Source organism: Haemaphysalis longicornis, unplaced genomic scaffold (genome assembly GCF_048455015.1).
Source record: "Haemaphysalis longicornis isolate Haplotype H1 unplaced genomic scaffold, Haemaphysalis longicornis Haplotype H1 scaffold_7, whole genome shotgun sequence".
NCBI lineage: Eukaryota > Metazoa > Arthropoda > Arachnida > Ixodida > Ixodidae > Haemaphysalis > Haemaphysalis longicornis.
In genome coordinates, this window is record NW_027526422.1 from 189019215 (window position 1) to 189033448 (window position 14234).

The following is a 14234-nucleotide window of genomic DNA, read 5'->3' on the forward strand; positions in this document are numbered from 1 at the left end:
GCTGTCGGCAGCGGTGACGGCTTCATTTATGTGCGCGCCCTGCTTGGCCACTTCCGGCACGGTCCAGACACCAATAAGTGAGTTTGTGCCTGCCGCCCTCCAATCATTTGCCCATGGGCTCGCTTGTGCGTTTACTTCCCACTTCTGCTGTGTCCAGACGACAGAAAACGAAGCAGATACGGCCGGTGTCTCCCCTGGTTAACTCGTATTCGACATCTCGCTCTAACTCATCTGCGTCCACATGTCGCGAACAGCTTCAACATTGTAGTCGCTCCCTGTGCGGTTTGATCTCGACTCAAGAAAACCCAAGGCGACAAAAACTACCACAATATTTAAAAGGGCCATGTTTTTTTTTAGTTTGTAAGAATTAGCCGTTGGTAACTCACTGACCTTCAATACACCCTGAAAGACGTTTTTTAGGGACGAAGCTCCTTAGTGGCTTAGGCTGATGGCGTTTCCTGTCGTCGTCGTAATTGTCGTTTCATGTAGTTACAATACTAAAACACCGTGAAACTTTCTTACGCCTCGCGCTAGAACGCAACGCGTACTAAAAAAAACACCGGGACACTCGTTTACGCCTCGCGGTGGACCGTTTCGGAACGCGTACTAAATAAGTACACCCAGACTCTGGTTTACGCCTCACACTAGAGAGCTTCGTGCTACAAAGAGACATTTGCAGCAAATCTGTATACCTGCACCCCAAAACAGTTCCATCTCCGTGGGCAAAAACGCCAAGGCGCCAAGAATACGCTTATACACTGCATGCTTCGCCCCTCCCCAGGTTTCACGTTAGTGGAGATGGCCCGGGATTTTTTACCGAAAAAACTCAGGAAATAGTAAAAAACTTTCCAAATTTTCGCGTGCACTGACGTAATATCGACGAGTGACGTAATGAGGGTCAGTACTAAAGACATAGTTATCGGTGTACTAGCTAACTGCACGTTCGCATTCAAGTGATGAGACCAAACAGAACCAGAGGCCTAATTACAATCGCGCTGTCATGTTTCTTCGCGTTGCTTTAGGCCGGTGGCCGTCAATCGGATCAGCATGGCGCTATGACGTCATAGAGATATCGCCGCTAAGTGGGTGGGAGCCGTGATTGCTGCATATGTTTTCTTAATTATCGTTATTATTTGTTCGAAGTTCGCGATAAAATTGGTTTCGCTCTTAGTGGGACAAAGCAGCCTTCTAATGAACCAAACTTGTACTTTCTTCTCGTGGGCCCTTTATGCACGTTTTGCGAGTTGTGAATGCGAAAGAATTAAGGCGCTGCGAACAATGGTGACTGCTGCGTCGCTGGGTGAGGTCAGCGCAGCCGTGCATGATGACGTGCGGCTGCAGCCTACTCCCCACCTATAGCCACCACTGCATTCTCCGCTGTGTCTACAGCATCGCTGCCCTGCACCGGGTTATTTTAAGTCGGGACCGAAACAACCTTGGTACTCTCTCCTCCTGACGTGCAACAAAGTACTGCCGTCGACCGACTTCTGTTCGAACTGTTATACGTTCCATTGTAAACAGCGCGCAAAACCAGGACGCAAGGGTAGAAAAAAAAAAAAAAAACACGAGCGCTGTGCATATATCACGTGTGCACAGAACAACCAGAACCACCAAGTTGCCTATGTGGACAAATGCTGAGTCGGTGGTTGTTTTACATGTGCACACGTGATCTGTACGCCATGATTGTTATGGTCACACCCGGTCCTGTATACTTTTCAGCGCGAGCTACACTGGCCTAGGTTGAGCAGTTTCGCGTGGACCCTGAAGGGCTGTGCTGCGCAAGCGCCAGGAGCCTTGTATTGGATTGGATTGGATTCGATTAAATTGGATTGTATTGGATTGGAAATCCAATCCAATTGACGTACGGGTGTGTAGAGAATTGGGTCCACACATTCGCGGGTCCGCGGATTACAGAGGAGTGGCGTCATATCCGCGGCAGACGCACTGGTGCCGGCGCGTGCCCAGCTGTGCGCCTCCGTTGCGCAGTAGCCAAGTCTGACGCTGCACCGTAGCCGCTTGATAGGCGTTTTTCATGGCTCCTGGAGAGCCTTGCTGCGCATGCGCGAGGAGCAGTGACTCGACTGGACTGGACTGGACTGGACTGGACTGGACCGGACCGGACCGGACCGGACCGGACCGGACCGGACCGGGCTGGACTGAGCTGGATTGGATTGGATTGGAATAGATTGGATTGCTGAACTTTAGCTCACGCTACGTATATCCTGGCAAAGCCGAACTAAGCCACTGCTAATGTTTTTTGCTGTGTAATAAACATTTCAGTTGATAGTCAGCGCTCGTCTTGTTGTCTTCGACTCTTGGGTCCTGGTTTGACTCACTGTTTCACCACAATGAATCTGTACCAACTGGCCCAGTTCTCGACTCTTTTGTTATATGTTCCCCCTCGAGCCATGATCAAAAAAGTACTGTGCGCTCTCGTTTGCGACGACATTCTGGGTAATGCTGTAAAAGCCCTCGAAGATTCTATCAAGTATGAAAGTAAGATGACAGAAAAAACAAGAAAAAAAAATCCTAATCGATGGGAAACGGCGTGTCGGTCGCACAATTTTTCTTAGGGTGTTCCGCTGTTTTAGCGTTAGACAGCCGAGTACTATACCAGCCAGCCACCTATGCCCTTGGAGGGGGGCTGCTAATAAGTGGAGAACAATTATTTATCAACGCTGAAAACAAAATAAAAAAGCGCGCGAAACGAAACGCCCCCCTTCCCTTTTCATATATTGTGGAGTAAAAATTAAGCCCAGAAAAAATACAAGGTATTCGACTTGCTTCAAGTACCTTGAAAGCGCTCTTTCTTAGTCTTGCTTAGCACGCAACTCCACCGGCACGTTAGAAGAAAAGATCACCGGATCAGAATGTATGGCGAAATAAAAAGACAGCGGCATAAAAAATCCGCTAGCACGCGTTCAGCGTCCTTCTTTTCGTTCCATTCTTTCTCTGTTTTTTTTTTTTGTTCCTTCCTGTTCATTTTCGTTTTTCTTATCTCCTGTCCTCACCGGAGCAAAACACTCAAGGAAAAGGGTTCGCATGTCGCTGTTGTGTCCTTTCCACTCAACAAGATTCGATTTTCGCGCTCTTCACGGAAGGCCGCTGCTCTTCACGTCGGCACTTGTTTTTCTCTCTTTCTTGTTTGACCCTCTCTTTTTTATCCTCTCCGTAATTCTGTCTTTCCACCGTGTCCTTATTGCTCGCGCATCTCGTTTGCCGAAGGTTTAGCCTTGCTCGTCGGCTTCCACACTTTTTGACTCACGACTAGGCCTGACGTACTCAGCGAACGCGAGTGTTTCTTCAAAGGACCGTTTTCAGAACGCAGCGGACTCTTGATAAACGCAACGAAACTAGACGAGGAACATCAGTTCCGTTCATCGAGAGCTTCGTTTAGAAGGGGAATGTACTTTAAACCTTAAATGAAGCCGAAGATGTTGTCATGCAGCGTTGTTTCTGCAAATGAGATGCAGCAACTTTGCTGAAACTGATTGAACACAAAAGTCGCACAACTTCTGCATTTCTACGTATACATTTGCCGGTAACTTGCGGCGAAAAAAAATCAGTCAGTTGTTACCGTTTCAGCTCTTGCAGCCTCGGTAATGTCATGCGTGGCCAAGTTACGACGAAAAGTATGCCGACGTTATTCCCCTCTAAACACCTCACAGTGTTGGCAACACCGAACATCAATCTATCAATCATAAGGTTCAACGCGCTGACGCTACGCAGGCGATGAGGCGCGCCGTAGTGGAGGGTTCCAATTAATTTTCACCACCTGGGAATCTTTAACGTGCGCCGGAATCACGAACACACGGGCGTTCTTGCTCTCCGCCTCCACCAGAAAAGCAGCCGCCGCGGCCGGGAATCGAACCCGCGTCCTTGGGCTCCAACACCGACTCGACGTGCTGAGTGCGTGCAACCGGTTTTACCTTTTCCGTTCATCCGGAGAGGAGGAATCTCCATTCCGATTCGGGGGAGCATTACCACGCTGAGTGAGGACAAAGCCAAGCGAAGCTGATCTTTTTTGTTCGCGCGATGATCCGGGTGAAGCGATATCCGTTTACTGGTGTACACAGGTGAAAAAGACCGCGCAAAAGCTTACCATGTGCGTCGTTTTTATAGCTCCCTCCCTTTATTCTCCCTCTCTCCCTTCTTCCTCCTCTTTCTCTCTCTGTCTATCTGTTGAAGCGTCTTGAGCTTCTTTTGACTGCGGGGATGAACCTCTTCCACGACCCATCTCTCCGGTAGTTGTAAGCGTGATGGGCTGCGCAGTCTGCGTCAACCATTTCTCTCCATTTTCTTACCATTGATCTCAAGCACTCGTGTTTGTACGCGCGTATTTCCAATTGTTTTCACACGCGCACACCCATGCGGCCGTAACAATGGTTCTCCATTCCGGGTCCACCTTTATTTCAATTTTCCAACAGCCGTTCTATTTTACTTATTTTAAAAATGTAAACAAGTGGGAAAAGTTGGTGAAACGAAAAGAAACAAAATCGTTACCGATTCCACTCTGTGGAGCCGGGTGACCAGCGAAGCATTTCAGCGCGCGAAGTAGGTGTGGCGCAGAATTTATATGAAAGGCGGGATCAAATTTTATTTCTTGTGGGCGTTTACGACGGCTATCTCTAAAAACGACACACGCACGCCGTTGGGCTGACGCTGCTGATTTTGAAAACGATTCATATCGACCACTAATTTACTCAAAAATGTATATCCAGTGATGCGACGTACAAGCTTCCGGTCTGAGTCATGTTTACATCTTGAAGATGGGGCCTGTCAAAGAGATCTGCACAAGATGCACATTCAAGTGATTAGACTGATGGGCTTGAGGTCGCAATCACGCTTTGAACAAAGTGGAACTTTGGTGGTGACCGCGTGCTAAGAGCACACGCACCAGGACGTTTGTTTTCCAACGCCTCTGGCTTCAAAGGCACGAGGAGTCTCAGGAGTTTTAAGTGCAGAGCACTTTCCCTTACAAAAATGATTGTTGAGTTTCATAAGAAATTTTGTTGAATTCACTCAACAAACATTGTTGAGTATCCAAAGAATTTCTGTTGAGATTGTGTTGAGGATTTGTTGAGTTTTTCAGGAAAAGTGGCCACCGTGGTTTCATTGATTTTCCGTTGAATTTCTTACGTCGAATTCCCATTGAGTTTCTGTTGCCTTTCCGTTGAGTCTCCACTGAATTTCGTATTGATATTTTGTCGAGGTTTTTATGAGTGCCCAATGTGTTTCTGTTGATATTTTGTTGAGATTTTTACGAGTGCCGCATGCGTTTCTGTTGATATTTTGTTGAGATTTTTACGAGTGCCCCATGCGTTTCTGTTGATATGTTGTTGAGTTTTACACGAATGCTCAATGTGTTTCTGCTGCGATTTCTTTCAAAGGTTTTTGCGATCATTGTAGGTTGAACAAGAATCTACATTTTATCGCACCACCAATACACGAGTTTATGGTGTGGCAGTAGTGCATGTCATGTGACTAAAAGTTCTGCCTCATGCAGACATGCAAAAAGAAAAACAAGGTGTTCAGCGTGCACTTTTTACTTTATTTCCCGATTCAAAAGCGATGATAGGTTATTTTTTATGTAACCGGCGCTCACACCTGGAAACTTCTGGCCCGTGTAGCCTGCAAGAGATAGAATGAATTTATGATTTACTATAAAAAATGAAAACGTGTTCAGCAAGTTCTCAGAATTAGTAATAAAAGTGTGCAAAAATAGACACTTTCCCAAAAAGCATAAAAGGGATGCACTGATCTCACTGTGCACATGAAGAAAAACGGGTGATTAGCTACAAGTTGACAAAGATGACAGCTTTGTTCTTGGCACTCTAAATGCAAATCATGTGCACTCACCGACCACAGCCTTCACCCGCACGGGGTCCAACCCTGGCTTTGTAGGAGTGTCGCCCTGGGCTTTGCCTTTCCCTCCAAAGAGAGTTTTCCCCTTGAGCTCCTCCGGAGTGAAGACATGGCGCAAAAGAGCCCTGGCAAATTTGCCAGGGCCACTCGCACACGCATGCACCAGCTGATCCAGGTACCCCTTCTCAATTAGCACACCGCCCCCAATGTCAACCTGCGAGCAGAAAATAAAACCGAAACAGTTGAACCAACATGAACTCCAGGATCGAGACAATGAAGAGTTTGAGTACCCATGAACAATTTCTCAGAATATTACGGTAATTCATTTACAGATTTTGGCATTGATCCACTAAAAATTCTTTTCGAATAGATTTAATTTAAATGTATATTTTTAGTTTTTATGGGTGAACATGCATACCTCAACATGCTTTCGGCTTGTTTAAACAAGCGTTTCAAGAATTCATTAAAGTGTTTGCCAAGTGCCCACTGCAGTACACCGTGGGTGTATTGCTTTGTGGTAGAAAGGCCAAAAAAAACCATTTGGGTGCTGTTAGGTCAATCTGGATGAAAGGTTGTGGCTAAAATAGTCAGATGGCTGTAATGCACACAAAGTAGGCAGTACGATGCCTTGCCCTGACTCATGCAACTATCCATAAAAAACTGACCTTTTTTTAGCACCCGATTCAGCAAAATAAAATGAGCAGACTGTTATTGATTTTTTAAATTATTTAAATTGAAAAGAGTGAACCCTAGTTACAACTAGGCCAATTTGCTCCTTCATTTTTTCATTGGCTAGCAGTGCACGAGGGTCATACGCGAAATGTGGTTTGCGGCGTGGTGCTAGCAGGAACTTTTTGTGTGGCTGGTGTTCTTTCTGCAGGATTGTGGGTTTGCGAATGCCTTGTCGTAAGGGATACCCAGCATTGTTTTTGGTTCGAAATTCCGCACTGCGCTGTTCACGCCTCCTACAACCACAGACACGAAGCAGGCTGCACGATTAATGCTAGCACAGCGTGACAATTGGACAGGTGCCGACAGCGGCTCAGATAAGGTAATTTTGCACTGTCTGTGTCATCTCCGCGCGCTGATTGCCTTATTTTTTTTTTCATTGCTTCAAATGACTGTGGCTCGAATAAGGAAAATTTATGCACTTAAAGCTGCAACGATATTTCATGTGGTGGTGGCGTGTGATAAGAGGCACTGTTTTTACTGTGCCCCCCCAGGCATGCTGCGCACTTCTTGAGGAGTACGAGAGTTTGAGAGGTGCTCTAGTGACAGTGTTCTGGTATGTTGAGCGCATGACCATCCTCCGCCTGAGCTTCCAATGCTGAGCGATTATGCACAGGATCTGGGTGGAAACGACTGCGAGGTAAGAGTGCAATAAAATTACATACAGTGGCGGTGACAGAGATTCTACCTGGGGGACAAAGATTTTCAAGTGTTTTCTTTTCAATGTAGATGAAGCATAAATTATAATTGATTGATTCTCGGGTTTAATGCACCAACGCTACACAGACTGTGAGGTGAGCCATAGTAGAGGGCTCCGTATTAATTTTGACAACCTGCGCATCTTTACATGCGCCGAAATCTCAACCACATGGGCATATTTTATAGCAGACATGATAGACAAGAATTTCCATCCTGCACTGGGCGCCACCAATTCTTTCGGACTGCGGGGCGAGCAGACGACGCTGAGTCCCACGCTGTTGCTCCGTGCCATGCGTGAATATCAGACGCACCGAACGGCATCGAAAATCGGTGTCATTTATTTGGCATTTCAGTAGCAACAAGTTTAGCAGTGCCTAAGGAGAACGTTTAATTCTTCCAAGAGGTGTCCCGTTCGCCCATCAATTCTGTTCCTAACCCACTAAGGTGGCGGGCCAGTCCACACCACTTTGTCCTGACAGGCATTGCCTGTGAGGCCACGTTTCGTCCTGCCAGCAGGACGCCTGACCTTTTTATCCTCAATTGATGTTTAATTTCGGAATTCTGGGAAAATTGCCATCATTGCCTTTTACTTGGCGATGTTCAGAAGCTACTTGTCCGGGCAGGCGTGATTACGTCATTACTGGCTGCACCAACAATCAGCGTAAGCACAAAGTGCTCATGCAAGAACCGTGCGAAGTGCACCATGACAAAACAAGTGTCTGCATGTGCGGAGTCTATTGGCTGCACAAATTTCCTGCGTCGCTTGAGTGTCACCGTAAATGGGTCGTTGCGCTAAATCGCAGACTTAGAGCCTGGCAAATTGGCCAGAATGAGCCCGGTGGTACGCTGCTTTTGGAAGCGCTGTTTAATCACCCTCATGCTCAATCCTTATTGCACGTTTCTGTTCTTTGGAGGTATGTTTGGTCCGTTTCATCGACGGGAAGCCATCGAAAATCAATCAGACACTTATGCTGCAGCTTGGGTACGCGAAAAATTCTCAAGTAACCCTTGTGAAAACCGTGCTGATATTCGAATATGATATTATAAATAATTAGCAACTTGAGAGTGGATGAAATATTCCCTGCGTATGGTGCTTGTTAGGAAAATTTAATGGTGAAGTACCGTCCCTGATTTAAAGACTGGTGCTACCTCGGCTATCCTCCAATCACTGAGAATAGTGCCTGTCATGAGAGACTGCGAAAAAAGTGCCGACAAAATCTACAGACTGCGGTATGTACTTTTCGGTATAGTGTGATTAATAACAGTATGATCTGAAGTAGATAATATTGTAAGCTTACTTAAAATGGAAAGTAGCTCCACACCAGTCTGTATAGCAAATTCAAAACCATATCGAAAATCCTAAATGTTTGCTTGACTTGATTACATACGGATACTTGCTTCAAAGTCAGTTCAATTTCTATTCTTGCACTTTAGCCATTGGCCCCAGATTCGCTTCAATATCCCTGCTAAGCAATGACACACTCAAAATGCACAACACTGTTTCATGAAACTTTCAAATAACCAGGGGCTAGAGCACTGCTAACAGGTATACATTATGACAGGTTCCAACATGAAATAACTAACCTGAAAGTACATAATCAGTGGGTGCACTGATGTGGCAGCGGTGCCTGGACCGATGCGTTGAGCAAATGCGCTGGCTTCTGAACGGGTGGTCCAAGCGGCCAGATGATGGATGAAGGATTGACTATTCCTGGCGGCAAAGCGTACCCAGCACCAAGGAAAGGCCAGGCAGTACATGGGTACAGCAGGTGCAGTGTCAGTTGGCCACGGAGGGCCCTGGCAAAGCCTTTGAAACTGGACTGAAAGCCAGCCAGCCAACCCGGACAGCCAGCAGCAGCACCTGAAAGTGCATAATCTGTGAGTGTGGTGGCACTTGATGAAATACAAGAAAAGCACACACAAACCACGAATGCTTACATTAAGCAGATTATTAATCGTTAATGAGTAACCTCCAAGGCCCTAATAAGAACATTCCCGCAACACCCAAACTGAAATTTAGGTCAGAGTAATGTATTTATTAGGCACGCAGGTTCTGTGAGTGGGGTATGCCTGATATATGCAAAGCTCACTGCTATGCTAATTTGCATGGAACGCTTGCTAGCAGCCCATATGCATCGCTAGCTTTCAATCGGAACTGGTGTGTACTAGTTGAGGCTCCTCCATTTCAATGCCTAGCTTGCCTTTGCAAGTTCGATTCTCCAATATAAATAGAGTTGAGTGGGCAGGCGCCCCTGCGAGACCACGCGCGCGCATTTCACCTTCAATTTCCACGTATGTGAATGTGAGCTTCACGAGTACGGCACGCATACCACGACGCATATCGCGGCCCGAAGACCACGAGACGGGTCGCGACGGCGGCAGCCGGTCTCGCGAGCGCAATAGCTGCGAAGCGCACTGCACGGAATTAACAGTCGCCGCAAAGGCACTGTTTGAGAGACACATAACAAACAAACGCCCCGGTGTTTAAGAGCCTTGCGTGATGTCAAATAATTAGCTGCCGCGTTCTACAGCGCGAGCATCGCAACAAAGGTCTAGCTTCAGCGTAAATTGATGCTGACGGCTGCGGAAACGGTAGACTGGTAAATCCAAGGCGCCAAACAAGTATGCTATATCGCATAGGCTCTGAGAGCAAATGAGATGGGGGTCTACCGAATAACTGACCCATAAGCACCAGAACTCGTTCCGAACAAGAACAGAAAAACAAAAAAATGCGTACTCACCCCAGCAGAAACGACGTTTCCCGCCTAAAATCCTTCTTCACGCTCGTCTTGCCCTTCAAGGACACCGACACTTTGTTCGGACGCAATGTCATCCACCTTTGACGCGCGATGATCGTTGAGGCGATGATCGTCACCCTATAAAGCTTTTATAACTATGATTTAAGCTTGAAATAGATAAAACTGAACAAATCGCCCCAGCTACCACTCCGCACAAAACCAACTCCATAAACAAACACACAAAAAGGGAGTGATAGTTGCCAGACTGCAATAGCAGCATTTCTGTGTTTGACGAAAATTGTGTTATTGGTAATTAACTTCCTGCTTTTAAAGTATTAAAAGTGTTTATAACTTGAATTTGAGGTTTTTAAACGCAAAAGCGAATAACAGTAAACTAACTGACATATATACTTAAATTGTAAAGGTTTTAAAGTTAGTTTTGGTTTTGTTTTCACGGCGGGTTTCTCTACAGAGGAGGTGCGAGAAAACGAACTACTTTGGGTTTAGGAAGAGGGTGGCAAACGTCGGTGTGATTGAAAGCAAGGAACAGGCGCTTACTATGGTTTTAAAAAAGAAGAGGTAATAAAACCTTCATAGGGAAAAAAAAAAAAAAAAAAACATCCGACGAGGATTCGAACTACGGACCCTCAAAATAGTAATCGAAGACGTAACCACTCGGCCATACACGCGGGACTTCAGCCAATGTCTAAAATGATTGTATAACTACATAAGCCGGCAATGAAAATTGTCGTTTGTGTCTAGTCAATGCTGCATTTTTGGAATTCTGGCAGTTCTAACGCTTGTTTCTCACGCACCGATCTTGCAGACGAGGTCACATTGTTAGTACTCCGAGCGATTGAGCCGGAGCTCCCTTATTTGACTCAAGCAAAGCTATCGCAGGTCACCCGCGATCTTTTCTTCGCAAGCCACGGTAGCCACGAAGGAAATGGCATGCGCCGTTGGAATTGTGGCCGTTGGGGCGTTGGTAACGCTTGTTTGTCACGCACCGATCTTGCAGACAAGCAACATCGCGCTAAAACTACAAGCGATGTCACTCCTGGCATGTCAGGCGCATACAGCAGCGAAAACCTCTGAGTTTGTAACAAGTTGGGGATAATGCAAGGCAATATTAAAGAGACCGAAGCATGTGGTGGCGGCGACGTAATAAGTGCAGCAAACAGGTACTGTGGGCGGCAGCGACGAGCGAAAAAGATGTAACATGGGCCGCCCCCGCCGGCCTGCGCAGAAATGGAAACACGCAATCGAAAAAAACTGTCCGGCCGATTCAGTTTGTTGTTGACGAAGAGCAACCGAGGCTTCAGCAACAAACGATTGTGCTTGCCGTGGTATGAGTCAAAGCATATCTTGACATCGTTGTCGTTATGCTATCGTCCGTCTAGAAGGGAAAAATCAGAACGCAAACGTTTTCGTCTAGCGTCTATACCAGATATAGACGCTGCTGTTTAATGATATCTGGAGACAAATTTTTAGCTAATGGTGAAGCAGCGGATATTTTGTAGTATGGACAAGTGAATTTTATGGGTTAACTGAATGGCTGAAATTGAAATATGCACTCTAGAAACATTGATAAAACAACAGTATAAACAAGAATTTGAATTTTGTTCGATCACACTGAAAGTGCAAGTTATCAGAGTTTGTACTGTACTTTACCTTGTGCTGTATCTTGTACTTTGTATGCTTCCAATGCTGACAAGGCAGAACATATATTGTCTGCGAGATGTTACACAAAGCATCAGACATGACGCGCTGATTTGTGCGATATGTGACATGTTGTAAGAATACCTTGAAGACATGTTGCAGAACGTCTAGGACTCATCGTTGAAATCTTTATATCATGAACATGTTGTTGATCTTCGACATGTTGTTTGACTCTTTACGATATCAGACCTTTATAATCTTGCAGTATATCGACATCTAGTAGAAGTCCTTATCATTAAAGACATGTCGTTATTCTTATTCGACAAGTCGTTGAAATCTTTGCGATATTGGACCTTCATGATGTTGAGGACAACGAAATGTCGTTGAATTCATAAGGTGTCGACAACATGCCGTAAAAGTTATGTGATTTTCGTTGAAATCTTTGTGATATTGAAGACATCTCGAAATCGTTATGATATCATGCATGTCGTATGGATATGTTGCCATATGTACAAGAAAGCGCTGAGAGTTGCATTGTGAAAGCTGGCTACCTGTACAAAATGCAACTTCCTTGAAAAATGCAACTTATTTAATACACTCACACTGCACAAAAATATGCTAAGATGCTGCCTAATTAGGCTCATACATCCAGGACAGTGGGTATTAAAGTTTTAGTGCACGTGGCTGTCCATGTCGAAGAAGCATGCAGATAGTATTTGGCATCAGTTGCTGATGACTTGCCCAGAAATAATCACCATGAGTTACTGAAAATACAACAAAAAGTCAACGAGAACTCCACAATAGAAAAATCATTGTGCGGACCACAACGAAAATTCCGTTGTGTTCTCAATGTGTAAACTCAATGAACATTGAGTTTCACAAATAATCACCATGAGTCACTGAAAATACAACAAAAAGTCAACAAGAACTCCACAATAGAAAAATCATTGTGCGGACCACAACGAAAATTCCGTTGTGTTCTCAATGTGTAAACTCAATGAACGTTGAGTTTCACAAATAATCACCATGAGTCACTGAAAATACAACAAAAAGTCAACAAGAACTCCACAATAGAAAAATCATTGTGCGGACCACAACGAAAATTCCGTTGTGTTCTCAATGTGTAAACTCAATGAACATTGAGTTTCTGTTGATTTTCCGTTGAATCAATGAGAACTCAATGAAACGTCAACAGAAATTCAGAACCCATTTTTGTAAGGGTTAGGGGCTCGCCTTGTCGTCGTAGCTCGCTGTAGCGCGCAACGCATAACGCTTGACTGCTGGAATCAGGCAGCGCAGCGAGATAACGGACCCAAGTAGAGGCCGGAGTCCCGTCGTATAGCGGGTTTACCACAAAGGCTTCGCAAACCAAGCGCATTACATAGTCATAACCCTTCGAAAGTCGTGAACCGCTGGCGCTTGTCATACATCTCCCTGTTATTTATCATAAAGAATACTGCGGGTACATTTGAGGTAAAATAGACGTAAGCAGCGCCCACGTTCGTTTAGTAAGGAAAGCTCGTTGGGTTGGTTTCTACGATAGTAAGCGAAAAAAAATGTGGCAGTGCATGAAAAACATGGTACGTTCCAAACTGTGTAGTAAGGCGCCGGCGGCGCCGTCACGTGCGGGAGGAAAAACAAGCACAAAAGGAACAGAATTCCCGCTCGCGCAGTTTGAGGCAGGGGGCGCGCGGGCACCGCGAAGGCGGGAAATTTGAATTGCATTGGAGAAACCCGCGTTCCATTCATCAAGACAGGAGTGAGACAGGGCGGTGAGAAGAGCGGGATGGTTGGTAGCCGTGAGCGGATAACGGCGCTACAGCCCATTATGGTGAATCACCGCTCTGCACTTCGGACAGCTTTCACGTTGAGTGGAACGGCCTTAATTTTTTTCTTCTAGGACATGAGGAACACCTGCAACCCTAGCCACGTAATCTTAGCTTAAGATCAAGTTGCTTTTGCGCGTACTCGGCGGTGACTGAGGCACCACGAAGCACTTTTAGGAATTGCCCCCAGAGTGACCGTAGCACCCAAGGAGGTTTAAAAAAATTGCTGCACCGGAGGATTACAGCACCCTTTTTTTATAGTGCCCGCGCTGACGCCTGCGGGCGCCAGTACGGCGTCTACGAATGAGAAGAGCGTAAGTTGTGCGCGCGTAGGCAGGCACCAAATAGAAATCCCTCTACACGCGCTAGCAGCTCGCGTGACTAGAACAGCGCCTGATCGCCGTTGATACAGGGAGCCGGTCTTGTCAGTAGTGCATATACACGCACGCTTCGAAAACGGCCACCCAGTTTTCGAAGACATTGTTGCTTGCCATTTGTCTCCTCGGACTGCTGCGAAAGCGAGCCAGTTTCCCTAATGGCCACCACTTTTTTTTGTTTGTTCTGTTCCTTCCTTTCTCTTGTGCCGTCGGCTTTTCCTTTCGCGTCGTGCCTTCCATACTGAAAAACGCCACCCAGGTAAGGCAGGCAGAGATGCCTCTCTGCTGAACATTTACGACCGCCGCTTAATGGCTAGACACGTTGTATTAAGGCCTTCGAG

At 46.0% G+C, this 14234-nt stretch overlaps 2 protein-coding genes across 3 annotated transcripts in view; one reads left to right on the forward strand and one right to left on the reverse strand.

Moving 5' to 3' along the window:
• The window catches only part of LOC144147333 (nitric oxide synthase-like protein), a 544108-nt gene that overhangs the window by 109900 nt on the left and 419974 nt on the right, over positions 1-14234 (forward strand). The window lies entirely within an intron of this gene.
• Positions 5531-10615, reverse strand: LOC144147331 (uncharacterized). Its single transcript, XM_077679448.1, has 4 exons — positions 10035-10615; positions 8878-9154; positions 5860-6079; positions 5531-5631 (listed from the first exon to the last, which is right to left on the reverse strand). The coding sequence occupies exons 1-4, from the start codon at positions 10124-10126 to the stop codon at positions 5546-5548; spliced, it is 675 nt and encodes a 224-aa protein (XP_077535574.1). The 5' UTR covers positions 10127-10615; the 3' UTR covers positions 5531-5545.

Bases quoted from the DNA above. Each gene is read 5' to 3' on its own strand.
- LOC144147331 (XM_077679448.1), bottom strand. From the start codon at position 10,126: ATGACATTGCGTCCGAACAAAGTGTCGGTGTCCTTGAAGGGCAAGACG. The intron at 9,155-10,034 runs GTGAGTACGCAT...ATGCACTTTCAG, and splicing joins GAAACGTCGTTTCTGCTGGG to GTGCTGCTGCTGGCTGTCCG. The intron at 6,080-8,877 runs GTTAGTTATTTC...TTCTGCTCGCAG, and splicing joins CACTGATTATGTACTTTCAG to GTTGACATTGGGGGCGGTGT.